We start from the raw sequence: 27,209 nt of genomic DNA on the forward strand, positions 1-27,209 counted from the left end.
TGTTTCAGTGAGGGTCTCTTCATTTAAGAATCTGCTGGATACTTTAGAGCCTGCTTCAGCTTTTTCTCTATGTCTGTTTTGTTCTATTGGGGTAAAATACACATAACATAACATTTCCCATGTTAACCAGTTGTGAGCATACGGCTCAGAGGCGTGAAGCACATTCACACTTGTGCAGCCATCACCACCATCCATCCCTACAACGTCTTCGCCTTCCCAAACCGAAACTGTCTGCCCATTGAACAGCAACGCCTCATTCCCTCCAACCTCCCAGCCCATGGCAACCTCTATCCTACTTTCTGTCTCTGTGAGTTTGACTGCTCAAGATACTCATACAAATGGACTCATACAGTACTTCTGCTTTCCTGACTGGTTGCTTTCACTTAACGTAATGTCTTTAAGGACTCACGCATGTTGTGGCACGGGTCAGCGTTTCCTTCCTTTTTCAGGCTGTTGTGTTCCACCGTATAGATAGACCACATTTCATTTATCTATTCATCTGTCTGTCGATGGACACTTGGGTTGCTTTACCTTTTGGCAGTTGTGCACAATGCTGCATGTACAAGTATCTGTTCAAGTCCCTGTATGTATTAATCCCGGAAATGGGATTGCTGGATCATATGGGAATTCTGTGTTTTATTTTTTGAGAAACTGCACTATTTTACATTCCCACCAGCAATGCCCAAGGGTTCCAGTTTCTCCACATCCTCACCAGCACTTGTTCTTTCCTTTTCTTTTTTTTCTTCAACTTTTATAGGCCACCACACAACAACAATCAGGTAACTTGCTACCTGATTGCCCTCTGAAATCTGAGCTGCTCCAAGGCTGTCATTCTGTTCCATGGGGGGCAAAGTGGAGAGGCTGTGCTTTGGGCCCTGCCTCCCTCTTACACCCCCTCCCCTCCTCCCGCTCTCACCTCCAGCTGTGCCCCTGTGCTTATTCCCACTCTGCTTCCCCAGCTCTGGCCATGGCACCAGCGCTGCTAGGAGGGAGGGTGGTGGCTCACCACCAGGCCAACCGGGGCCTCAGGCCTCGCATGCTGTTGGCGCCTGGTTTCCACCTGGCCTTGCTGCTGCTTTGAAATCCTTTCTTCACCTCATAATGATTCACTCTCCAGCTGCTCTGGTTGCTTCTTTATACCTCTCCCCAGGTCGACTTCATAAGCAGTTATCAAATAACGCCTTTTGTGTTCTCAACAGCGTGGGGGCGTGGCCATAAACAAAGACAGTCCCTTCTTCCAAGGAGAAAACAGACATGTATGAAGACCAGTGTCCATAGTGAGACCAGGGCTGGGGCAGGCGGCCTCAGAAGTCACATGGCCTCATTGCGTAAGCCCTGATCACCAGCCACATGACCCCGGGCTGTGCCTCAGTTTCCTTACTTGAAAAATGGGGATAAAAATAGTAGCTACCTCTTTGGGCACTTAGTTGATGCATGAGAGCAATGCCTGGCATCCAGTTAGCACTCAATGAATGTTATTCATTGTTATGATAAGCACATTGTTAGCTTAGGGAGCCCAGAGGAGGGCCTTGTGAATTCTAGCTTGTGTATTTGACATCACACACTTTTTCAATGATGGACCTGTTTTGTGTAGCTAATGGATTGTTCTCTTTAAGTAAAACATAAGGGCTTTTTTTTTAAACATCTTTATTAGAGTATAATTGCTTTACAATGGTGTGTTAGTTTCTGCTTTACAACAAAGTGAATCAGTTATACATATACATATGTCCCCGTATCTCTTCCCTCTTGTGTCTCCCTCCCTCCCACCCTCCCTATCCCACCACTCTAGGTGGTCACAAAGCACCGAGCCGATCTCCCTGTGCTATGCGGCTGCTTCCCACTAGCTATCTATTTTACGTTTGGGAGTGTATATATGTCCATGCCACTCTCCCACTTTGTCACAGCTTACCCTCCCCCCTCCCCATATCTTCAAGTCCATTTTCTAGTAGGTCTGTGTCTTTATTCCCGTCTGACTCCTAGGTTCTTCATGACCTTTTTTTTTTTTTTCTTAGATTCCATATATGTGTGTTAGCATACGATATTTGTTTTTCTCTTTCTGACTTACTTCACTCTGTATGACAGACTCTAGGTCTTTGAAGCTAAGGGATACTCTGCCTTTCTTTTTCTGTACCACTCTGGTACCGGCTCAGTGCTAAGTGCTTTAGAGGCATTCAGTAAATAAGTATTGATGGTGAACTTGTTGGAGAGGGAAGAGAAATGAACCAGATTCCTTTCCACACACCCAGGGAGTGTAGGCTATGCATCCCCCTCCAACACACCCGACTGAAGAAGAGATGCTTACTGATGCAGGTTTCAGTGCTACCCTTCCTGGAATGGATGTGGAGGTGGGTGGGGCTGGAGAAATGGAGGCAAAAGGGCAGTAACAGACGGAGGAAATCCAATGGGCAGGAGGGCATGGGCCCGGGATAGAGCTCCAATCGTCAGTCATTGCCCTGGGGGGAAAAGATGCACTGGCCATGATTCAGCAAAGGAAGAATCCAGAAGGTCTGCCGTTCCATCTGAGCAAGCAGGGAGGTTGTGCGTTTCATCCTTGACTGCATTTCACTGACTGCAACTGCTTACGCAGACACGTCCACGATATTCCACCACATAGACAAATGCTGGTGAAAGGAAAATCGAAGAATGAAAGAGAATTTATTTTAGCTACGTGCTGGTTGCCTCTCAGCTTGCATGTGCTATTAGTAGGTCTTGGACACACAGACCTGTACATATTTTTTACAAAGCATCAAAGAGTTCCAAGGCTTTCCTCCCCAAAGATAAATGGCTCCTCAGATATCAATGAGGGACCCCCCCCCCCCCCGGAGGACAGGTTTTGCTGTGCTGGTGTTTAGATACTGCGTTCTTGCCACCATGGCTCCACTTAGACTGAACAATGTCCCTTGGGTTGGTTTTTTTCCATTCCTTGGCAGAAATGAATTTTACTGTAGAAAACATCAACAATATTTCTACCTGAGCCTGGGGAATGGTTGAAGGGCTCATGTCAGATTATTATTATTAATATTTGGCTGTCTCCCCATCCACATCCCCCCCCCCCAGCTTCCGTCTCACTGCTGAATAGGCACAAAGGAATGTGACGGTCATCTCCCATCAGTCACCAGGACGTTCCCTTCTGATTGATCAATGCTTTGCACTTTAGTTTGAACAATTAGAAACAGGATTCTAGAGCAGACAGTTAAAAAAAAAAAAGGCAAAGGAATTTATGTATGATTTTAAGGCTATGGCACAGAAGCTTCCGTGTGATTTTTTTCAAAATGAATTTTATCAAGGACGGTAACAGAGTTGGCACCAAAACTAACAAGAAAGCAAATATCAACATTTCAAATGAAATGCACGCCATCTAAGTGCCATATGGTGCTCTGGCAGTGTTATTACCACTTTCTTTTTGGCTTTCATCCTTTTCCTGACATCACTATTTGCTTCTTGTCTCTGCTGTTCTTGAAAAAAGTCTCAGTTGTCCTTAGTCCTTTGATTCTGTATTTCTGGTAGGTGTCTTTCTCGACTACCTCCCCTTTGGAGGCTTGTCAACCTTTTCTCCAGGGAAGAGGAGGAAGAAGACCTGTCCAGATGGCCAGATAAACAATGTGACATCTGCTTTTGGGAGCCTCTACTAGGGGTAGTTGGAGGGTGGATAAGACTGCTTCCTGCCTGAAAAATGGGCATGTTGCTTTCTGTCTCTTTTCTAGTTTTTTTAAAAAATGATCACATGCCTTCAGTTTTAATAATATTTTTAGAAATGTCTTGAATTCAGATTCTCTCCCATTATTAGGGAAACAACAAAGAAAATGAATTCACCAACCAGACTTTGTGAAAAATTCATATTGGTCGAATTTTTAAGAAATGAGTGAAATAGGTGTGGGAGAGTCAGAGGTACAAAACTGTGGTTACAAAATAAATGAGTCATGGAGATGAAATGTACAGCATGGGGAACAGAGTCAATAATGTTGGAATATCTTTGTACGGTGTCAGGTGGTAACTAGACTTACCGTGGTGATCATTTTGTAACATACAGAAATATCGAATCACTATAATGTGTACCTGAAACTAAGTGTTGTAGGTCAACTATGCTTCAAAAAAAATGTTTAAAAAAAATTTTAAAGCTTTTCACAGTTAACATTCTTTCTTAGAGTAGGATCCTTGATGATCGTGTTTGGGGAGAAATCTCTGCTTTCACAGGGGGAAATTCCAAGGGTCTGTGTGTTTGCACCGAAGTGCCACCCTCTTTCATCTCCAGATTTTTGCATGTGATATTTATGGTGCTTCAAACACTGTCCCATCTCCCTCCTGCTCTCAGCATAAACGTCAGCTCTTCAGGGAGGGTTTTCTGAGTCCTCAATAGGGTCAGCACCTTGTACTCCCATAGCACCTCCTTACATGCCTAGGTAATGTTCATCTCCTTGAATCTGAGTTTCCTGTTTGATTCTTGTCACCCCCATCAGCCCTATGAGGACAGGTTTGCCTGCCCGTTCAGCACAGTTTCCAGCGCAGGGCCCAGCATCCACACCTGGGGAAGGAGTGAGTGAGCATGACTAGACTCATACGCTTTGATATAGAAAATGCCCTTGAAATCAAAAGTAGTATCACATGCAAATAAATGTCAATGGAAAAAAAAAAAAAACCAAAACGGCTTTAACCTTTGAGATGCAATTATTTTGATGAAAGGGCAGTCCAGTAGGGGAGCTGTCCCCTGATAATGCTTTTTTTGCACATGGACTTTTATCTCATCGAGAGACACCTGTACGTATGATCTTACAGACTTCTCAAGTCAACCTCAAATGCAATGTACAGTTAACTTTCTCAGTGGTTCTCATCCCTGTAATACCCAACACCCCCTTTTAGAGCAACTATTACTGCCCCTTTACTACATGGAAATGAATTTCATAGGTAGTACAACTTACCTACAGACCATTTTGTAGCTACAAGATGAAGGAGGAATAAAAGGAAGGTAATTTATAATAAAATGATCATGTTTTTGTAAGAGGTTCTTGGTCATGAATCCCCAGGAGAAGTACTGAAGCGGTGAGACCCTCGCATCTACGTGTAGGATGCAGAGGCTGGTCCAGGTGTGTTGTATCAGTGACTAAGCTGCCACAGGGGGCTTTCCTGCCAGTGATGGGGTTTTCCAAGATGGAGAACAGCTCTTGGCAAGGATCCAACTCGTCAAAATCCAGCCTTCTTGCAATTTATGTTGGAGTCACAGTCTTATAAAATTCAGCCTATATTGAAACTGTGCAAAAAATTGTGTGTGTGTGTATGTGTGTGTGTGTGTGTGTGTGTGTGTGTGTATACCTAAAAGGGAGTTACATTCTCAGCTCAGGTAATTATACATACACATAAATTTTTCTCAGTGGGTTGTTCAAAACTCACAGTAAATTTGGGCTAATCCTCTGCTTTGTGACACTAACTCTTGTACTATAGGATGTCTAAGCATTCTTGTCCTCACCTACTATGTGCCAGGAGAGTACAAACACCCTCATAGATTCACCAGTCACCTCCTCAGGTGTTATAAACCGAACGAGGTTATAAAAAAAACTTCCAGGAGGCTCCTGTGTAACTTTCAGGACTATACATGTATAATTTCTATTCTCGTGTAAATGGCCATGTTCAAATGTCAAGACTCTCACCTTGAGACAAGTTCCTGTGCTGTCAATATTCAATTCAATTCAACAAAAACATCCTGTGTACGTGCGTGTGTATGTCCTTTGCCTGTGCCTGTCATATATACTCTTATGAGCAACTTACATTAGAAACTCCTGACCCTTTATCTCTTGCTGGATGAATCGTTTTAGTTCCTTCATAGAACACTTTACCTTAAACAGTTGCTCTCATATTTTCCCCAGGTGCCAAGAAAGAGGGAGCAAGTGTAGAAAAATACACGATGCAGGGCACCTGGGATGCAAAGGTAGGGAGACACACATGCAGGAAGACGGCAGTTTGGGGTGAATCGCAAGGAATAAAGAGGGCAGGGAAGAGGACACCGTAACTGACAAGGCAGAGGCTTCCTGCAGGAGGTAATGTGGGAATTGTGTTTTGAGGAATGAACAGGAGTTTTCCAAGCGTAAAAATGGGAAGAACATCCTAGCAGATGGAACCACCTTGAAAAAGACACAGAAGCATGGATTGGTGCAGTGTTTGGGCACCAGTAAAGGATCCGGTCCCTTTAGAGAGTAAGCTGCAAAAATAACTGGAGTTATAGATGAGCTGGGATGGCACATGCTTGCCAACAGTGGGACTCCTCCGCAGCTTTGCTCAGGAAGGGGGTTGCCGCATTCTGGAGGGAGGGGAGGCGGCACGGGCTGCAGGCAGGATGCAATTACTGAATTGGAACAACGCCGCGTCCTCACAGCTTCCACTGCCACCTCTGGCAACCGTCCCCGGGATTCTGAAGCCTCAGGCAAGGCCCATCTCTCTTACTAATTTACCACAGCGAGTAGCTACTTTTCCTTCTCTCTCTAGTTTTCCCTCAAAGGCGTGGTTGTCAACCCCTTCCCAAAAGAAAGAAAGACAAACTGCACGGTTTTCCAGGGCTTCCTGTTACTTCTCTGGGGAACTATTGCAGTGTTTGTGGGCACCGTCGACACTTTCTGTCTTTCCCTTTTCTCCTCTTCTCCTTCTCCCTCTCGTTCTCTCTCCACCTCTCCTCCTTTTCTTTCATTGTAAAGGTTACAAAAGGAACAGATGGTCGTTGTAGAGACTTTGGAAACACAGAAGGGTACAAAGGAGAAAAGAAGTCACATGAAAATCTGTTGCCCAAAGAGATCCGCCATTAAGACGTTGAACATTGTACTTCTGAGCCTTTTCTCTTTGCATCTGTATGTAGCCTTAATGCCTGCCGCAGGCCCCTCCCAGCTGTCTTTTCTTCTAGTACTTGCAGGGGGTATCACTCATGTGTGCCCATATCCATCCTGACCACAGCCTGTGTCCTTCCCCATCAACTCCTCCAGATTACCAATCTTGCCTCTAACCACGGACCCCTCTTGGCAATGCTCCTGGCCCCCTCGTGCACGTGGCAGAGCCCTCTGCCTTGGTTGGTACTTGCTCTTGCCCTGCTGGCCTGGAGGAGGCGCCACTCTCCCTATAACCCTTCATCCCAGGAATGGATATACCACAGCCGAAACTAGCTGCAATTTTTCAGAAGACTTTTCTGAAGATTGAGGAATGTCAGAGAGCTATTACCCAAAGCAATTAAATCACATCTGGCTATAGTTCTGGCTGATCTTGGAGTCCAGAATTCTGGCGGCGGCAGGGGACTCTGTGGGGCTATGTCCCTGACCCGCCTCTTAAGTGGCTGAAGCCAGTTTTACCCTCACCTCCAGGAGTGGCAGTTTAGCTGAATCAAGAGAAACCAACTATGGCTAAGTTAAGCAAAAAAGAAAAAAAAAAAATTTAAAGGCTGTTGTTGTACAGCTATCACAACCCTGAGGTGGATGGAGACCGATACTTGGAAGGTACCCAGCCAAGAACAATGACCCATAGAACTAGACCTGAAAGAAGTCACTGCTATGTCTGCCTGTGGCACAGACAGCGGCCAGCCCTGCTGACCCCACTGATTCTGGGCCCTGGATGCAGCTCCTGACCACCATTGGAGCTACCAGTCCCGGAACGGAGTCCACATGGTGCGTGCTTCTTTCTACAACACCACTGGTGTGCTCACTGCTGCCTGCCCCCTCCCCCTCCCTCTCCCCCCCCAGCACCACGGAAGCCCCCATATGGTCCTATTCAATTCCACCTTGATCAGGGGCAAGTTTCTACCCCACTCAGTGTCCAAGTCCCTCAGTCTTTGTTGAAGAGACTTAGGAGGATCCAGGACTCATGAGAGGGGGGCTGTGCACAGGTGGTGAAGCTGGTGGTGCCCACCCTAGGGGAGAGCTCTACAAAGAACCCCTTCCTCTCTGCCTCCGGTCCTGCACACTGGGGGGGCTGTGCTTGGAAGACCCTAGGGAGACTCAGTCCCTCCCTCCTTCCTCCCTTTCCAGGCTGAGTGGCCATTCTGACCCCTCTCTGTCTCCATCCCTAGCCAAGTCTTATCTGGCCTCTGGGACGTGAAGAAGGGGTTCTGTAAGGTGCCTCTGAGAATCATCAGCCCTCATTTAGGAATGGCCTTTGGCATGCCAGAGAGAGAAAAGAGAGGGAGGAGAACACAGAAAACCTTCCGATGAACACTTCCTGATCCACTCAACCACATCCGCTCAGTAGTGCCTGGTTCAAAGTCTGACGTATGTCTCTCTGGTTGGGGGAGCTTGGGTTGCATGCTTGTGTCCTTGTAGTAGGGAGGCTGGGAAAGTGAGCAGGTGGCATTCTTCGGCTTCTGTGCTGGGAGGAGGTCTCTGTCTTTCACCAAACAAAAGAAGGGGGTTCCGATGATGGCCGGACAAAAAGGAATGACTGGTGTCCTCTAAAGCGGTCATGACCTGTGATCTAATTCCATCACAACGTGATAATAGGGTGGTTAGTTGGCCTTCAGCCGCATCACGATGGTCGATGGTCGTGAACAGCACACTGCAGGCTGTGTGTCACCAGGGTGGGTCCAAGTCCATTTTCTAGTCTTTTTTCAACACGAGGAGAACATCAGGAGGCCTGGATGTCTTTTTAAAAAATTGTCCTTGGGGTCTCCGCTTTTGGTCTTCTGTGGAGAACTGTTCAAATAAAGCATGCGTCTCTGCTAAACACTTTGCAGGATTGAAGTCATCTAAAAGTAGATGAGAAGACTTCTAGTTTAAAGAGAATACTTTTCTAAAGAAATTATTACCCGCAGAGACACAACTCCTACCTAAGAGTGGACCACTGTTTACTATCTTATCGTATAGAGCATGTGATGTCCACGCCTGCTATCATTCGCACAGCTAAACAGCCCAGTCATTTCATGAAAGATGAAGGTATACTTTAGTCATTACATTAAGCTCCATTAAAGGGTTTGTATATAACTTAATTCTCTTAAAAGGGAAAAAAAAATATGCCAATTAACTAACAACCGGGACATTTATTGTGTGTGTTCATTTAGTAATACCAATAGGCTTCTGTCTGGTCATGTCTAATCAAATCCATATTCTAATGAAATCCATTCTAATCAAATTAAAGAACAATGCTACTCTTTAATAATCGTGGAAGAATGATAGATGAATAAACATAGATGAATTATGGATTTATTTGCTCACAATGCATACACACTTGGAACTTGGAACGTCCTTGAGGGATTTGTATAAAATTTGAGTAAGCTGCAAAGAGGACAGGTCTATATCAGATGTTGGGATACCCACTTTGGATGACTCTACCATGAGGCTATCAATGAAAATTCTGTCAGGAGCAGGAACCAACCAAAACAGTACATTAAGTCTGAGTTCCTTAGCACCTCCTTGGCCTCCTTGCAGGGTTGTTTCTCTCCAGCACCAGTCTCCTGCCTTGAATCATTTGCAGTAACCCCCTTTACTACCATGGGTGAATCTTGAGGTATTACATATATGTGGGCAATATATATGGGAGAATAAGACAGGCAAACAGTGTCATCAGTTCTTCCTGTTATACTCTCTCATTCAGTGAATTCTTTCCCCTTCATAGCACTTCTCTCAAGCTGTGATGATATACTTGCTTGTGTGATTATTATTATTATTATTATTATTTTGCGGTACACGGGCCTCTCACTGCCGTGGCCTCTCCCGTTGCGGAGCACAGGCTCCGGACGCGCAGGCCCAGCGGCCATGGCTCACGGGCCCAGCCGCTCCGCGGCATGTGGGATCTTCCCGGACCGGGGCACGAACCCGTGTCCCCTGTATCGGCAGGCGGACTCTCAACCACTGCCCCACCAGGGAAGCCCTTGTGTGATTATTTAATGTTTGTCTTGCCCCGACTAGCTCTGTGAGGCTGGGGGCCATTCCGTTTCTTCTCACCCATGGATTTAGCCCTGTAACTGATGGAGAGTAGTGCCTGATAAATGTTTATTGAATGAAAGAATAGAAAAGTTATAGGATTCAACTTCACTCACAGCTTGGGAAATATTCTGCTAAAGAAAATTTCTCTGTTCTGGTTGCTTCTGTCAAGTTCCCTCAGTGCAGGGCTTCCCAGTATAAAATTTATTTCTGGGTGACTTTCTATGAAGCTGTGTTCCATTCTTATTTAAACTTCTCTGTTTCCAGTCTAACTCAAAAGTTCAAGCATATCTCTTTCTCTTCTGTTTTCTTTGTTTCTCAAACAGAGAGGTACAAGCCCAGCTGAAAGCATTCTAATACCTCCAAAAAAAATTTTTTTTTTAAAAATAAATTTATTTGGCCGTGTTGGGTCTTCATTGCGGTGCGTGGGCTTTCCCTAGTTGCAGTGAGCGGGGGGCTACTCTTCGTTGTGGTATGTGGGCGTCTCACTGCCGTGGCTTCTCTTGCTGCGGGGCACGGACTCTAGGCGCGTGGGCTTCAATAGTTGTGGCACGCGGGCTCAGTAGTCATGGCTCGTGGGCTCTAGAGCACAGGCTCAGTAGTTGTGGTGCACGGGCTTAGCTGCTCCGTGGCATGTGGGATCTTCCTGGACCAGGGCTCGAACCCATGTCCCCTGCATTGGCAGGCAGAGTCTTAACCACTGTGCCACCAGGGAAGTCCCCCCTAAATTCTTTTTTTTTTGGTTTTTTTTTTTGTGTGTGTGGTACACGGGCCTCTCACTGTTGTGGCCTCTCCCCCCGCGGGGCACAGGCTCCGGACGCACAGGCCCAGTGGCTATGGCTCACGGGCCCAGCCGCTCTGCGGCACGTGGGATCCTCCCAGACGGGGGCACGAACCCGGATCCCCTGCATTGGCAGGCGGACTCTCAACCACTGTGCCACCAGGGAAGCCCCCCCCCCAAATTCTTAAACCATTGTTCCATCTCTGCTTTCTATACCCCAAAGTCTTTTTCTCAATTATGCTCATCCTTCTCAAAGGCTTTCTTAATTTTTCTTGCTTCTCACTGCCTTTTTTTCTCTTGTAGTTCACACATCTTTTCCCTATATGAGTTCTTAATGCTTATTTCATTATTCTTTATAGTTTTATGTGGATGAGCATCCCTATGGGCTTTCATTAAAAATTTCTGTCTAGGGCTTCCCTGGTGGCGCAGTGGTTGAGAGTCCGCCTGCCGATGCAGGAGACACGGGTTCGTGCCCTGGTCCGGGAAGATCCCACATGCCGCGGAGCAACTAAGCCCGTGAGCCATGGCCGCTAGGCCTGCGCGTCCGGAGCCTGTGCTCCGCAACGGGAGGGGCCACAACAGTGAGAGGCCCGCATACCACAAAAAAAAAAAAAAAAAAAAAAAAAAAAAAAAAAAAAAAAAAAAAAAAAAAATTTCTGTCTAAAAAGAAAGAAAGAAGGAAAGAAAGGGTGTAACCATTGGGAAAGCGTTTGCTCTCCACTTCCCCAATAAAACTCAGGAATTTTTACAGAGATTGACTCAGTAATATCCAGGTGCTTTTTTAGCTGCTGACCTATAAATCTGGATGATCTTGGGGGCTTTCTACAAATCTTCCAACAGGCAAGATAAATAAGGCCACAGAAAATACATGCTTGTTTGTCACTTGTCTTGATTCTTGGACATATAGACAGTCTTTCCAGGAAGCCCCCAGAAGCTCACAGATGCCTTCTCTCTGGGCTACTCATACCCAAGGTGAGGGCATTTGAAGGCTTTCTTCTCTCCCATACTTCCTGGGTGCTCTTAGATGCTGGTTCCAGTCAACAGTGACATGGCTAAGAGATGCCAGGAAGGACGAGAAAGAGTAAAGAGCTCTTTGATAAGCCACAGTGGGGCAAGTGAGCATTTTACTTGCCTTGTGTGTTAGGCGGCTGCATTATGATAATTGCTCTCCAAGTCCACCCCCACCAAAGCCCCCCTGCCAGATCCTGGTCAAGGTTCTTGTCTCTCCTAGACGGCTCCAGCCATGACTTGCCTTTCCCAATTCCTTATCTTCTTTTAGGATAGCATTCTTAGCAGGAGGCTCACTATAATCTCACTCTTTCTTTTCCCCTTTTGTTACATGTGTTCCTTCCTGGTGAGGGGCCACAATCTAAAGAAGAGAATTCACCTTCCTTTGAAAAGAACTTGCACCACAGTACGTGGTCTGACTTCCTTCCCCCCTTCATAGTGTAATAATTACTGAGCTATTGCCAAAATTAAAAGAAAAAACATGGTAGCAGAGTTGAGATGATTGGGGTCTTTGAAAGAACCAAATAAACAACATCCCCTCTTTCCCACCCAAGGTATGTACCAACTGAGAAATAAGACAAAGGAGAGGACAGATTCCAACCTAATGTTACTATGTCCCCTCAGCACTGGAGAATTTGGCTTATATTTGTGGAAAAACGGATTTCCTAGTACAACCTGAGAATTAGACAGGAGATCACAAGGGGGTACTTCTTGAGGGCAGCTTGTTCCCAAAAGGAAGAAGAGAGGAAGAGGCTGAGTTCTCAGTTCTTGCATCAGAGTCAGAGGTTGGAGAGAGGCCTGTGTGTTACAGGCCTTCCCCATGAACAAGGGAAAAAGCAGCAGGGATGGGAAGGAACACTTTTTCTATTCGGGGGCTCTTGTGTCTTGACTACTGTGGACTGTTTGGCCAATGAACTATGACCTTGAACCCTCTTAGCAAAGGGAGGGAGAAGAGTGAGTCTACCTTTCAGCTGTCTGTAGCCTAGTTACTGTATTATTATTATTATATGCTTGTGTGTATGATGGTGGAGAGGGCTTTATTTATTTATTTATTTTTTTGTGGTCCGCGGGCCTCTCACTGCTGTGGCCTCTCTCGTTGTGGAGCACAGGCTCCGGACGCGCAGGCTCAGCGGCCACGGCTCACGGGCCCAGCCGCTCCGCGGCACGTGGGATCCTCCCGGACCGGGGCACGAACCCGTGTCCCCTGCATCGGCAGGCGGACTCCCAACCACTGCGCCACCAGGGAGGCCCCTGGAGAGGGCATTTTGGGGTGGGAACATTGTTCATGTTGCTGCTGAAATCTGGGTAAAATGCATTTAGTATTTGGATAGGTGAGCTGCTGAGTGTGGCATCTGTGAGGATTGCCAGGAGTTATTCTGTTGATGTGGCTCATCAGGATGTGTCCCCATCCTCCTCTCCTTACCATGGGCCTGCCTTTCATATCTCAATTAAAGAGAAAGATCAGTCTTCAGCCACGGTTACAGCTGGGTGTTTCCTCCACTGGTGTGATCACTTAATGCGTTGTTCTGATTTCTGGGATATAGTTTCTGAGCGCTTAGCTAACAAAGATCCAAACATCTTCTATTACAGGTGGCACACTTTTGTATTCCACTTACAATAGCTACAAGAATATTCCTTTCTTCTCTACCAGGTGATATTTTTAATCACTGGGATGTCATTAGGTAATAACTTTCCCTTCAATGGTCAGACCAGGGCTGGGCACCATGGACAGCGCCACAAAGACTATTTTTGGCCAAAGACTCAGATGTTCCCACCCCACCCCAGCCAACTAGACTTTGTGTGCACGAGGAAGGAACTTTCTGTCTCTCTTTTTAACTCCTGTGTCCCTTGCAACTAGAACAACCCCTGACATGTAAAAGGTTCTTAATAATTATGTGCTGAATGAATTACCTGGTTGAAAAATCTTGTGTTCCAATAGAGAATTATCTTCAAATGTTAAAAGCCACGGAATTTTTGAACAGAAAACTTTCAAAGATTTTAATTAAACCGTTCCCGGAGTGGAACAGCTGAGAATTATGATTATTTCTGGATTTTAATTTTTCTTCATCCCAGGTGCACCTATGTTGGCATTTCAGTGATAAAAACAATTTAATTGTATACACCAAAAAGCTTTTTCAAAAACTTTGCGTGGCCATACCAGAAAAGCACTGAACTGGCCAGAAATCTGTTGGATGCTGCATCGCGGCTCAGAGTCAGATGTTAGATATAACTTTTTTTTTTTTTTTTGGCATAGATACTATCCTGCTTTTGAGTAGGACATTTTCAGTAGGCTCCACGGAGATTTTACTGCACGATTCTTACTAATGTGTGTTTATAGTATCTCTGCCATGGAGATTATAGGCAAATGGTGTTTAACAGCTCTCCTCATACTTCATAGAATTACTGGTACTACGTGGCTATTCGTTGTGATGTTGAAACCACTCGTTAGAACTGGACTTTTTAAAAAGAAATCTTTGTGAAAAACATAATAGTATCAGAAAATAAAGTCAACTCTTTTGTGAGACAGCTCCTATTATCTTTCCATTTTGAGAAATCATTCTCAGTTCAACTGTATTACCATGGTGATGTGTTTGCATTTCAACAAAACAAAACTGAACCATAAACTAGAGCTCTGCATGTCTAGCTCCTGTCCTAGGGTTTTTATGGCAGTGTCTTTATTATTGAATAAAATGCCCAATGTCCTGGCTTAAAATCACAGCAAATAAACAGTTTCTCAGCCATACACAACAATCTGTATTGCTAATCTCAGAATTCTAAGAAATCTCATAAAAGTGAAAAGAAGAATAGATATTAGAGAGGGGTAAAAGATCAAAAAAGAAATAGCCCACAAATGAATAGAAATATACTTGTTCTCTAAAATAAGACTGTGGAAGTAAACAAACAGGGGAAGACCACTATGCTTGATGAGAATTGGACATGTGGCTTCGCCCTCTGAGGTCTGAAACAAGTAAACACTACCCGGATTGTCAGCACATGCATCCTCTCTCAAAGAAGAGCTCTTAGAGCTGGCTCCCCTGCCTCCTGTTTATGAAATGTATTTTGCTCTTTGGAACAATTGCACATAATTTTGACAACTAAAAGAACTGTACAGGAGGTGTGGTTTGAGTTCCTCAAAAATGCCTACAGTTAGTGCCTGTCGGTCGCGGGAAATAGTATTGCATGATACCATCTGCCTAAGGAGAAGGAAAAACCACATCATCTATTCTAATCCAAAAAGTGTGAAAACAAGATTTGGACAGATATATACAACTATTCTATCACTTCTGCCCAAATATTGTATCAAACCATCTCTTCCCAGATAACAATTTTGTTAGCCTAAAAACACATTAGCTCAGTCAGATCTGGGCTCTCACAAAGCTTTTTGCTAGCTGCTCTGCCTACTGGTAAATAAGCAATGGGATTTTGCCTAGCAACCCCACCATGGAAACACAGCTTGACTCCCTAAGTGGTGGGGGAGTTAGGGGGGCAGTTCAAGGAACCCAAGGGCAGTGCCTTTCAGGGACCCTCTGCAGCTGGTTCCTGAGACCGCAACCCTTAGGCAATTCTTGTCAGTTTCAGAAGGTTGTCAGTTTCAGAAGGATAATGAAAAACTTGGGGGAAATTAATTAAAAGGTAAATTAAAAAGCTTCCAAGATTGTGAGCTGAGACTGTGTGAGAGCTCAGTCCAGAGTCAGCACAAAAGAACCAAGGGAGAATGAGGACTTTTTTCTTATTGAAAAGGAGGTAATTATAGGAGATAATGTATCCAGGAAGGGAAAACCAGCAGTGACCACCTGAAGCTAAACAAAGATGATCGATCTTAAGCCAGATGTGAGGGAACATTCCTCAATAGCAAAGGGCAACATTAAATCCGGGAATGTCCACAGTTAAGGAAAGCCTTGAACTTTTACATCAAACATGATTGCTAAGAATCCTCAAGCATTTAGCAGGCACTGTGCTGAGCTTTTACACAGTTATTTAATCTTGCAGACAATCCTATGAGGTGGATTGTCTCACCTCCATTTTTAGAGGAAGAAACTGATGCCAGAAAAATTGAGAAACTTGCCCAAGGTCACTCAGTCATTTAGCAGCGGGGAGGGGATGTGTCTCAAGCAGGTTGCCCCTAGACGCCAAGTTCTTAAACACCATTTTACTGTAGTAATGAATGGGTGCAGAGCTAATGAGGATAAGAAGCCCAGAAGTCACTGGATGATGTGTCTGTGGTTCCAACTTGAAAGCTACAGTTTAAAATGTTCAATTAAGGCAACTGTTCTTTTTATTTTTTTAAGTGTCTAGAGGGCAGCAAAAACATGAGTATCCAGAATAACAGATATTGCCAAAATCTTACACCCATATCTCTTCCTTTTATAGTGAAGTATGGGTATACGCAATTTCATACACCTACACACACAGGCGCATGCGAGACACTTGATTTCATAAGTCCCTAAAATACTCTGATGACTAAATTCTCCAAGAATTCTCTGAGCATGACCCTAGGATGTCTGGAGGAAGCAGCCCAGGGAGATGTTGGTTGGCTTGGGCAGTGAGCAGTGGTGAAATGTTTACCTTGCAGATGAACTCTCCAACAGATAATGCAATTAAGACTCCACCATCTAGCCTTTGTTACTCACCTTCCTCTCCTCCTACCAAACAAATGCTGTCCGGTGCCATCTTCCCTCTGCTCACCTCCTGGAGCCTGGGAATGTCTCCAGCTTCCTCTGTACGCGCTGCTCTCTTTTGCCAATCTCCACCTCATTTGGATTGCAGTTGCATTCGCATCCTAATTTCTGACTTAACTAGTGTCTCACAAACATTTAATTCACTTTAATTTCATTATGCATTTGAGGAGGACGATTTACTGAGGGGGAAAATGATGTTCCCATTGCCGGCAATTAGATTAACTTAATGATCTATGGTAAAAATCTCCTTTTGGGCTTTGGATTTTTGTACATGTTTACAAACAAAACTAGGCTAATAATAACTAATTTCCTGGATTCTCAGAGGGGCCTTAACTGCCCCCTCAAAGTTCTATAATATCCTATTTGGAAATTCATGAAATGGGTGAAACATTCCTTGTGGTTCTCAGGTCATTTATCTCGTCACAGTACTTTCATTTGTGGAAAAATGGTATTTTCATGTGCAGTTTCAAAAGTATCAATATATTTTTTTTTTTTTTCTGAGGAGATGGGGAGGGAACTATACAAAAGCATGGATCAATTTACTTTTTCCTGTTCCCACTTTATATACGGAGTACTCTCTTAGGAGTTAGAGAACTTGACCCCTTTTTAGAAAAGATTGTATGTCTTTAGCTTTTCCTACGAATATTTAGGGGAACATACTGATCCGGGAACTGGAGTGTAAATAGTGCTGACTGAGATTTGTGCAAATAAATATTCTCCACTATTCCTGTCATTTACCTGCCCATTCGATTCTGACTTATTGAACATACCTGGGACTCAGGACCCCAGGCAGGTGGAACGGGTGGTTTTGAGGCATGATTACAGAGGAGAGCAGCCTCTCCACTCCTTTTCCAGCTTTTGTCCCTTGGCGTTTTCCAGTGAAGAGGTGGTACTGATGTTTGTCTCCATAAGTCAAGGAGGAAGAGGAGAATGAGAGGAAGGGAAACAATCATCATCAACCTTCCTATCTTGGAGACCTAGCCCATTGCCTTGGCTAGCATTTCCTGGTCAAGCCGAGCGGTTGATTGTAGAAGAATCTCTCTTGACCATTTCTGTCCTGGGAAACCTGGCTGATGTGACCCTGCTGTGATGAAAGTTTAGGAATTCCTGGACGGTGACAAGATCGCTCAGTGACAAGTTTTTATTCTCAGTCTTCCTTCCGAGAGGGGAAACAGGAAGGCCTATTCTTCACGGAGGTTAGTCTGGTTTCTTCCCTTAGGGGAGCACTCCGGCAACTTGGAACTGGTGAATCGTTGAGTAACTTGAAAGTCGGTTTCCATCACTGCACACCGGACTGAGATCACACCAGAATTCGCATCTTGGCTCTGCCCCTAATTAGCAGCATTTTAGGCAAGTTCCTTACCCTTGTTGGCTTCTTTTTGCAACTGTAAAATGAGGTGTATGAAGGCAAAGTTCTCTCTGTACTCTGGAGGTTCTCTGCTCTCTAAGTTACCTGAAGGCAATGACTAGGAAACAGATCACATGGTAAGGATTTCCATGACGTAAATGTGTACTTTTGCAGAAACTCAATCTAGGCGATGTACAAAGGTCCAGGCACTCTGGTGTTAAATATATATTTATGATAGCATGTGGCTTTGGTTGAGTAATGGTGCTAGGGTCCCCTGATGACAGTCTCTAATGGCAAATTGGGAGCTTTGAGAAGACCTTAAGGGATTAATTCAGTTTAGATGCCATGCCAGTGTTGTCTTGAGTGCCATTCAATAGGACACCAGCGTGCCTCCAGTCTATCTCTGGACTCCATGGGCATGATTCTTTTGCTAAACCCCAAGGTAAGTGGGGTTTCTTGCCCAAGGACCCCTAGACCCCCTGAAAACTTCTGAATGTGCATTTTTCTAGGAGAGGGTCCACAGCTTTCATCAGATTCTCACAGAGCTGCCCATGACCACAGAGAGGCTCCAACCCACTGATGTTTTTTTCTCTACCTCTGTCTTCCGAATCTGGGGTGATGGAGCTGACTTGCCTATCTTTCTTTCTCTTTTGCTGTTCTTTAGAAGAAGCAAGTGAGTCAGACCAAGATCCGGGTCATCTCAACCATCCTGTTCATCTTGGCCGGCTGTGTTGTGTTTGTGACAATCCCCGCTGTCATTTTCAAATACATTGAGGGGTGGACGGCCCTGGAGTCCATTTACTTCGTGGTGGTCACTCTCACCACGGTTGGCTTTGGTGATTTTGTGGCAGGTAAGAACCCTGGGCGTCCCAGTCACCAGGGCCCTGGTGGGGAAAAGATTCTGTTGGCAGCGCTTTTCCAAACCATGAGAAAAGATGTGGGAGAAGCAAATGAAAAAGGCTCAGCATCACTGCTGTTGTGCACAGGCTTGTTTCAAACCCGTGGTCCTGTGCGAGGCAAACAGCAGCAGGCTGCTGCCTTGAAAGGAAGCCAGCCTCTCCCCCGCCAGGTTGCAGATCGTCCTTATCACCATATCAATTAGGAGTGAAATGAATCTCTCATTGGATTTTGGACTTCTGAATTGTATTAAGGCCCCTTGAATCAATTGATAAAGGCTATATTAGCAAGGGGCAAATATGAAACTCTGGAGAAATTAGCATAGAGTTTAGTCTGCAGTGATCTGCAGATTAAGCTGCCTGATGCTGAGGTGAGAGCCGCTGTCCCTGCAAAAGTTGTCCTGGGCATGTCCGGATGCAAGACTTAAGACTCAGGTGACCTACCAGGAGCTGAAAACTGCCCCGAGGGAATCTAGTATTATAATGGCTTCTGCATGAACGTATAAAGGAGAAATAGCCTTCATTGTAAAAATAAATGCCAATGAACTGTGTGCTTAAGGAAGCAAAAGAAAACCACCATCAAAGTCATCTAGGGACTGGGAGCTTAAAAATTGAGATGAGATCTGACACCTTTACGTGTACCACTTTCCGAGTGTGGTAGGAAGGCAGGAAGAGAAGGAGGAGGCCATCCTTCTCTTTCCTAATGGAATAGTTCTAGGTGGTCAGAGAGTTGATCATTTTCTACTTCAAGAAGTGAACACTCTGACCAAGCAAGTCTATCATAAGTTATACATTTTTAGAGGACAGGGATCTCCTCTCCCGGAATCTGCAAAACAGCAAATTCTGGGGAGGGTGTGAAGGCGTGAAGGCTGGTCAGCAGGTGCATGGGTATCTCCAGGTTAATTCTGGAGTGATTTTGTAGCTATTCCAACTGGGAAGATGAAGACTGAAGTCCACTTTGTAGAAATAGCAGTTTTAATTTTTTCTTCCTTTTTATTGGCTAAGGACTAACAACTGCAAAGTCAAAGTGATTTAAAATTGTTTACAAAGAGCCCGAGGCCTGGGACCCCACCAATCTTTCCTTATGCACAGTGCTCAACCATTGTGCAGCTCCTCAGCTTGGGCAAGAGGTCACTTGATGCCATTTGATGGGAGGCCTGAAGCTCTGGAAAGACACCACACAGAGAAATGAGGAAAGTAAGAGGAACAACTGTCTGGTTAATTCCTTAGCATCATCCATAGCTGCACTGTGGGAAAACTCAGCTGAGGTGCCGATCCCAGGTAAACACATGTAACGGCAGCTGCAGTTTAGAGCTATTTCACCAGCATCTTTAAGTTCCCCAAAGCATCATTTGCACTCTGTTGTGCTGCAGAGCCCCCTGTGCTAACACTGGCCTGTCTGGAGGACTGTCTTCTGGAGGGCACTTATGGTAAACCCTGCTGTCTAACCAAGCGCTCAGTTCCATCTGTCAAGCTGTTAATCTGGGGCACAAATAGCACAGCCTTGGGAATATGAGATTTAAAACATTACTTGTGATTTAAATGGATTATTTATCCTTATGAGCCACCATGGGCTGTGACTACGTAGCACACACCAGCACTTGACCTGATGTTTACTTACCCGGTAAGGGTGTGACTGCCACTAGCACTGTTTTTTTTTTTTTTTTTTTTAAATGATCTTTAACAATGGAAGATTTTAATAGAGCAAATGGGCAAATCTACAGATAAACACGTAGAACTGTTAGAATGTCTTAAAGTCTGTTTTTGTTGTAACTGGGTGAGAGAAAATGGACATGTTTTCCCCATGGGTTTTTGATAACGGTGGTTGTACATGTAAATATGTCTCCCACAGAGTACTTTTCTCTTTTTTTTCTTTTAGTTTTTATTTTCTATTGGAGCAGAGTTGATTAACAATGTTGTGTTAGTTTCAGGTGTACAGCAAAGTGATTCAGTTATAGGTATACATGTATCTATTCTTTTTCAAATTCTTTTCCCACTTAGGTTATTACAGAATATTGAGCAGGGTTCCCTGCATAGCACTGTTTTAATTCCCTTACTCACCGCAGATGACAGAGCCATATTTCCTTTGTTCTGAAGTCTCCGCAGACTGGGGTCTTCTGTAATTCACGGTGCTGACTGCAGTTGGACCAGGCCCTTCTAGACTGCAGTTTCCAGGGCTAACATAGACCAATCTGAAGAATGCATGCCTTAGAACACTGGAAGTGTGTCACAACCTTTTGGCAATACTTTTAAGAGCAAAAGGGAAGGATGCCCGTCATTTAAAAAGATACATTAACAAGAGTTGATGGTTGCTGTGATTTGACAGGGCATCAATTCAGAAATATCGATCAGAACATCGATCACCACGCAGGGATCAAGTGCTGGTTTATTTTGTAGCTGACTCACTTTAGGACAGTCTAACAACATTACAAGCATTTTAGACCCTGACTGCATTCCAGGCTAGCAGCTGATAAAGGAACAGGCAGCCTTGTTCGCTAGCGCGCCCTAGTGACAATCTTTTTTGGGTGATGGTGACTTGTGAAGGTAAATATTTATTTTTAGATAGCTCCAAGGAGGAAGCTGCAGAGTTCTCTAGCCTAGCGCAGAGATGAAATGAACCTCGAAACCCACTTAATGTTGCAGAAACTCCAGCTGTATCCTAGAGAAAGCTGAGCGGGGAGAGTTGCCTGAAAGGGAAAAGCAAGGCAGCTACACCAAACCGAGGGGGGGGTTTGCCACAGAGCCCTTTACCAAAATTTGGAATTCTAATTTTAAGAAGTGGCTGTAGCTATGGAGACCTCGCGGGCGGCATTGCAAAGTGGGTTTGGTCACCCTGAAAAGAGCCACAAGCCACAGTGCCCGCCCAGCTGCCTTTGGGAGGTATGCTTGATACCATAAGAGCTCAGTGTGGATTCAAGGATGCTAGATGAGGTTACAAACATGCCCCAGTGATCACTGGGAAAGACCAGTGATCACTCACCATGTGGTACCATAATTACCAATCCATGGCTCAAGTTGGTTGTCTTAGAAATGGCCACCTGCCTGCTTCAGTGGGCAACGACATCTCACAGAGTGAGAGCAAGGCTGGTAGTTATTTCATGGAGCTTCCTTACTTCTTTAGGAGAGGGCGCTGGGCTTGGAATCTCTTTTGCATGGCTACCTTAGGCAGTGCCTGTAGGAGGTCTAGAATAAATAGGCTAATTACTTGGAATAATGATTGGTCCTTTCAATGGGACAGCCAGTCGATGCAGTCAAGCAGCTAGTCAATTTGGTCTGATGGATTTTTACTGTGATCCCTATTTGTAAAGGGATTGAACTAGCTGGCCTTGAAGGAAGGTCCCTTTTCGTTCTAGCACGGTGATTCTAGTTGCTCAGTCTAACTGACCCTACGGATTAGGATCATGCAAACGCCATCCCTTGGTTAGCAGTATTGCTTGGGTCCGAGTCTCAGGAATACCGTTAATTCTAATATTACTTCCATACATCTACTCATCTCTTGGTAAATGCACGTGTGCTTAAGAAGGAAATGGTTCCAAGAGTTCCCAACCATTCGGGATTATTTAATGATATTTTATTTTTATTAAATTTAAGGCAGCTTAAGAAAAACTTGACAACTGGGCCTGCTCTGTTGTCCTCTAATTCAAGTCATTCATCGTCAAGCTCAGGTTTAGACTAGGTGGATCAAGTTGGCCACTGAATATTTTTTGTTACGGGTATTATGGTTAGTGGGCAAGATTCAGAGGAAGCTAAGCCACAGGTCAGGCTACTTTAGGGAAGAGACACGTCTTTTCCTTGCCATCCCACCGATGTCACATTGTATATTACAGCAAGCCTAGTAGCTGTTAGATGGTGACGGACAACATTTCTGCTACACAGACTGGGACATGTTTGCTCTGCGAAGACTATATGCTAGATCCTGGTTAAAGTAACATTTGGTTGTTTTCAGGGGGAAACGCTGGCATCAATTACCGGGAGTGGTATAAGCCCCTCGTGTGGTTTTGGATCCTTGTTGGCCTTGCCTACTTTGCAGCTGTCCTCAGTATGATCGGAGATTGGCTACGGGTTCTGTCCAAAAAGACAAAAGAAGAGGTAGGACCCCCTTCCAGATTCTGTGAATGTTCCTGAGATCAGATAAGCTCGTGTTAAGAATTACCTATCTCTATTCTATGGGCTAGACTGTGTCCTACTAAATGGAGGGCTCCTAGGCTTCCTCATGTTGAATCCTTGAATTGTTTCAAACGCCAGGCTAAATGGAATAGCAGTTATTTCTGGATCCTTTTTTTGGCAGGTGCGAAAATCTGATGACCCACCAGCCCACAGCTCCTGGAAAGATTAGTAAACAACAACTTACTTTAAAAAAAGAAATGGAAAGCAAAACAAACATAGCAGAGGTAGATTTCAGTTGAGGGAGGTGTGCAATTGTCCCCAATCAGCAAATATGTGAATTTTTCTCAATTCCGTATGAGACTGAAGTTATTGAACTGTGGCTGGCCATGGGGAAGTGAACTCAAGGGGTCCCTTTCACTTATGCCCCCTCTTGGTTGTCAGATCTGTAGAAACAAGTATATCTCTGTGGCCAGGGGCACACAGCCTTTCCTTCCTCAAATAAATGTGCATGGAAACCTACATAGAGGCAAGAAAAGGAAGGCATAAGGAGGAAAGGTAGATTTTGTTTTTTTTAAAAAAATGTCGGGCTTCCCTGGTGGCGCAGTGGTTGAGAATCCGCCTGCCGATGCAGGGAACACGGGTTCGTGCCCCGGTCCGGGAAGATCCCACATGCCACGGAGCGGCTGGGCCTGTGAGCCATGGCTGCTGAGCCTGCGCGTCCGCAGCCTGTGCTCCGCAACGGGAGAGGCCACAACAGTGGGAGGCCCGCGTACCGGAAAAAAAAAAAAAAAAGTCCACGTAGTTCATCTGGAAAGAGAGGAAAAGAAATGAGAAAGAAGGAGGGCAAAGTAAAGAGAAGGAAAGTGCTAAAGAAAGGAAAGGAGATGAAACCCAAAGAAAGGCAAGGAGGGGCAGCCTTTTTAAGGGTGACTGTTGCCTTCCCAGAACGCGGCCATTTGATGTGGAAGGCCCCAGGAGAGCGTTGTTGAATGGAGTCGTCTCCCAGATCACTCCTGGGGGTGATGCTTTAATTTTCCTGGCTCGCATAAGCCATGTCAATGCACTCTCCAGTCCGATTCCCCAGATAGCTAACTGACCTGCTGAAAATCAGCTATAACAAAAGAGAAAGCCACAACATAAATACTGACGTTCCTCAATGCAAAAATCCGAGTTACTCATCTGTACAGGAAAGCATGAGACTTTAACTAATAGCCCTGCTGAAAAAGAGCCCAGAGATTTGGGATTGATCCTCATGCAAAACTTCACTCTAAGGAAGTGTGTTCTGTGGGCTTTGGTTGAACACGCCCCCTTCCTGCACCCTGACCCTGGAAATTTGGTTACCGTGTGCCCTGGAGGGTCTTCTTAAACCAGGGTTAGCACAAGGCCATAGCACGGCCCAGATAAAGGGTGACCACCTTGACCAGTGTGCCCAGGACTGAGGACTTTCCCTTTTAAAAGCGGGACATTCCCAGGCTAACTGGGACAGGTGGGTCACCTTACCCAGATAGAGATCCATCTTGGAGGGACAGGGAAGGGCAAAGGGCCTGCTGAACACCTGCTTTGTGTCTGCTGAACACGCTAGATGCATGCCTGCCTCACGTAACAGGAAAAACCCTGGGAGCTAGGCACGACCGCCCGGGAGTTATGCTGGAGGAAGGAGGGCAGACGGTTAAAAAGGGGGCGGAAACAACGGGAACTCAGGCCTGTCCGACTCCAAACATTGATCTCTGCCCCAGAATGCCAAACGCCTCTCCTCCTTCAGTCACGGTCTCCAGAGCTCGAGCTTCCGTCGGGTTCCCCAGCAGGTGGGCCTTCCCGAGCCACGTTAGACCCGAGCCATTCGGAGGTGGGTGTCTAGGCGGCAGGAAGGGCGAGGGCAGAGGTAGCATCCGGGCCCTCCCGCTGGGCGATGCGGCCCCGCCCCCCGGCCTCCTTCCGGCGGGGACGCCCGAGGGCGGAGCGCCTGGGGCGGAGCGCCGAGGCGGAGGAGAATGCCTCAGCGCGTGGCTGTTTTCCCGTCTCTCCGCCAGGTGGGTGAAATCAAGGCGCACGCGGCCGAGTGGAAGGCCAACGTGACGGCGGAGTTCCGGGAGACGCGGCGGCGGCTGAGCGTGGAGATCCACGACAAGCTGCAGCGGGCGGCCACCCTCCGCAGCATGGAGCGCCGGCGCCTGGGCCTGGACCAGAGGGCGCACTCGCTCGACATGCTCTCCCCCGAGAAGCGCTCCGTCTTCGCCGCGCTGGACGCGGGCCGCTTCAAGGCCTCGTCCCAGGACAGCATCAACAACCGGCCCAACAACCTGCGCCTGCAGGGCTCCGAGCAGCTCAACAAACACGGGCAGGGAGCCTCTGAGGACAACATCATCAACAAGTTCGGGTCCGCCTCCAGACTCACCAAGAGGAAGAACAAGGACATCAGAAAGACGTTGCCTGAGGATGTTCAGAAGATCTACAGGACCTTCCGGAATTACTCCCTGGATGAGGAGAAGAGAGAGGAGGCGGCGGAGAAGGTGTGTAACCCGGACCACTCCAGCACGGCCGTGTTGACTGACTGCATCCAGCCGCAGGCCGAGGTGGGGAATGGCGTGGTCCCCACGGACACCAAAGACCCGGAGCGCGAGGATAACGCATTACTTGAAGGCAGAAACTAAACGGTAAGGACATTGGACTTGACCGAGCGTTGTGGGTTTGGTTTTGTTTAGTAATTCACCCTGAGACACGTGCCTTAAACAAGACTTCTCGTTAGTCCGAAATTACATAGCATCGAAGAATATATTTCACTGTGCCATAAACGACTGAGAAGACTTGCTCTGCAAAAAGGAATCAAAGAACAAGGAGTTCACTTTCCATCACGACCGCAGGACACCCAGGGAGCCTTCGCAGGCAGAGGAGGTCACGGCCGGCCGCAGAGGTCAAGGGCACGTCCAGGCTATGCTGTGCCCCAGTGAAGCGCCGCCCCGCTCTGGCGGGTAGAAAAGGGCAGCTATTCCTTAGACCAAACGTCTGAAAGGAACAGGTGTGTCTTTTAAATGGAGTCATTTCCTGAACCTACCATTAGTGATATGTGCGCACACAGAAGGGGACTGGATTGGGGGGTGAAGTGGTACTTGTAACTTGGATTAGAGTGGACATTTTGGAATGTTGCTCTGAGCTCCAGTTTTGATACAAACCGTTCAGGGCATACCTAGCCTTTCTAAGCTCCAAATGAATGTCCTTGGGACCCAAGAGCACCTGGAATTTGTTGGAAGCAGATCAGAGCACACATATTAAAAGGTGCAATTGTTTTCCTCATTACAAAAGAAAAAAAAAATCACACTGTGGATATTACCTTAACCAATGACAGAAGCCTACTGAATTTTGTCTTTCTCACAGGGGCAGGTAATCCAAAAGAACTTGCAAGCATTGGTGAAAACTCAGCCTCAGCCGCTGCACGGTTACAGGCAAAAATCATGCATTTTCCTCAGTGGGTGCAATGGTGAAAATAAACTGGCTTTTGAAATGTTCATGTTCACTTTTCCAGTGGAACTTCTGTTACAATTTGTTTTGATAAGAGGGGGAAAAATACCAAAACTATTGCCTTGCATGGTGCCGGTGGCTTGCTGTTCTGTCTAGGTGATCATAAATTTGTACAGACATCCTGCATGTCTGAGACACACCAAGGAGGACCATGGCACCATTCCATCTCAGGGCTTCTTGTCCCTTTGGGTGTCTTAGGGCAGACATAGTGACCCGAAGCCCAATCTTGCTATCTACAAACAAAAGGAAAATTAATCCCTCAACCAACCCTTGTACAAGGAGATTGAATTGTTTTCATTGCTTGCAGCTTAAGTGCCATTATTGCCATTTAAAAAAATAATAATACTTAAAAGAAGTATTTGAAAGATTTCACTTTCACGTGTGGGTGTTCCTTTATTCCGAAAGCATCACTTATTTTCCTTTGCTCCTTTCTCTCCTGGCACCTGCTAGTCACTAAAATTGGAATACCACTGGGATTGATTGTTTCTAGGCAAACAGTAACCAACAAGTGGTGATAATTATGATTGTTCCATGAGGTTAGAACATCCAGTGAGGGAAAGGGGGGAGTGGCTAGTCATAGGTTTGGAGAGGAAGATTCTAAGTGAATTTTTATCAGAAAGGGAAAACCATGTACTAGGCCAACCATCCTGTGTGTGCGTCAGCCTTTTTCAGAATTGGCTGGCCATTATACTGGTTCAGACTTAGTTGTTTGTGGCACACACTTAAGGGTTTGGACCTGGCAACACTGGGAAGTTGCTGGTTATGGGCCTCCCAGGCTCGGTGCCACTGTTTGCAGATGTCACAGAACTAATACACAGAGTAGATTTATCACAAGATCACAGGACTAGCAGAGCCTTCCAGAAACCATCTCATGCTTTCTGGACTTTCAGGGAAAATTATACCCACCACATCCTTGACTATTGGAACCATGGCAGACCTCTTCCTGCCCATTTCCCCAAAATGCACAGCTCTCCCTTGTCTAGAGCACATGTA

The 27,209-nt window shown here is 45.8% G+C and overlaps 1 protein-coding gene across 1 annotated transcript in view; it reads left to right on the forward strand.

The window, feature by feature from the left end:
* The window catches only part of KCNK10 (potassium two pore domain channel subfamily K member 10), a 144,596-nt gene extending 118,601 nt beyond the window's left edge, over positions 1 to 25,995 (forward strand). Inside the window, exons 5-7 of the mRNA XM_059059542.2 lie at positions 18,362 to 18,548; positions 22,540 to 22,682; positions 24,731 to 25,995. Coding sequence (XP_058915525.1) covers positions 18,362 to 18,548; positions 22,540 to 22,682; positions 24,731 to 25,351 — 951 coding nt within the window. The 3' untranslated portion in view covers positions 25,352 to 25,995. The remainder of the gene's footprint in view (positions 1 to 18,361; positions 18,549 to 22,539; positions 22,683 to 24,730) is intronic.
* The last annotated feature ends 1,214 nt before the right edge of the window (positions 25,996 to 27,209 follow it).

Source organism: Kogia breviceps, chromosome 3, assembly GCF_026419965.1.
Source record: "Kogia breviceps isolate mKogBre1 chromosome 3, mKogBre1 haplotype 1, whole genome shotgun sequence".
In the NCBI taxonomy this organism is placed as follows: Eukaryota; Metazoa; Chordata; class Mammalia; order Artiodactyla; family Physeteridae; genus Kogia; species Kogia breviceps.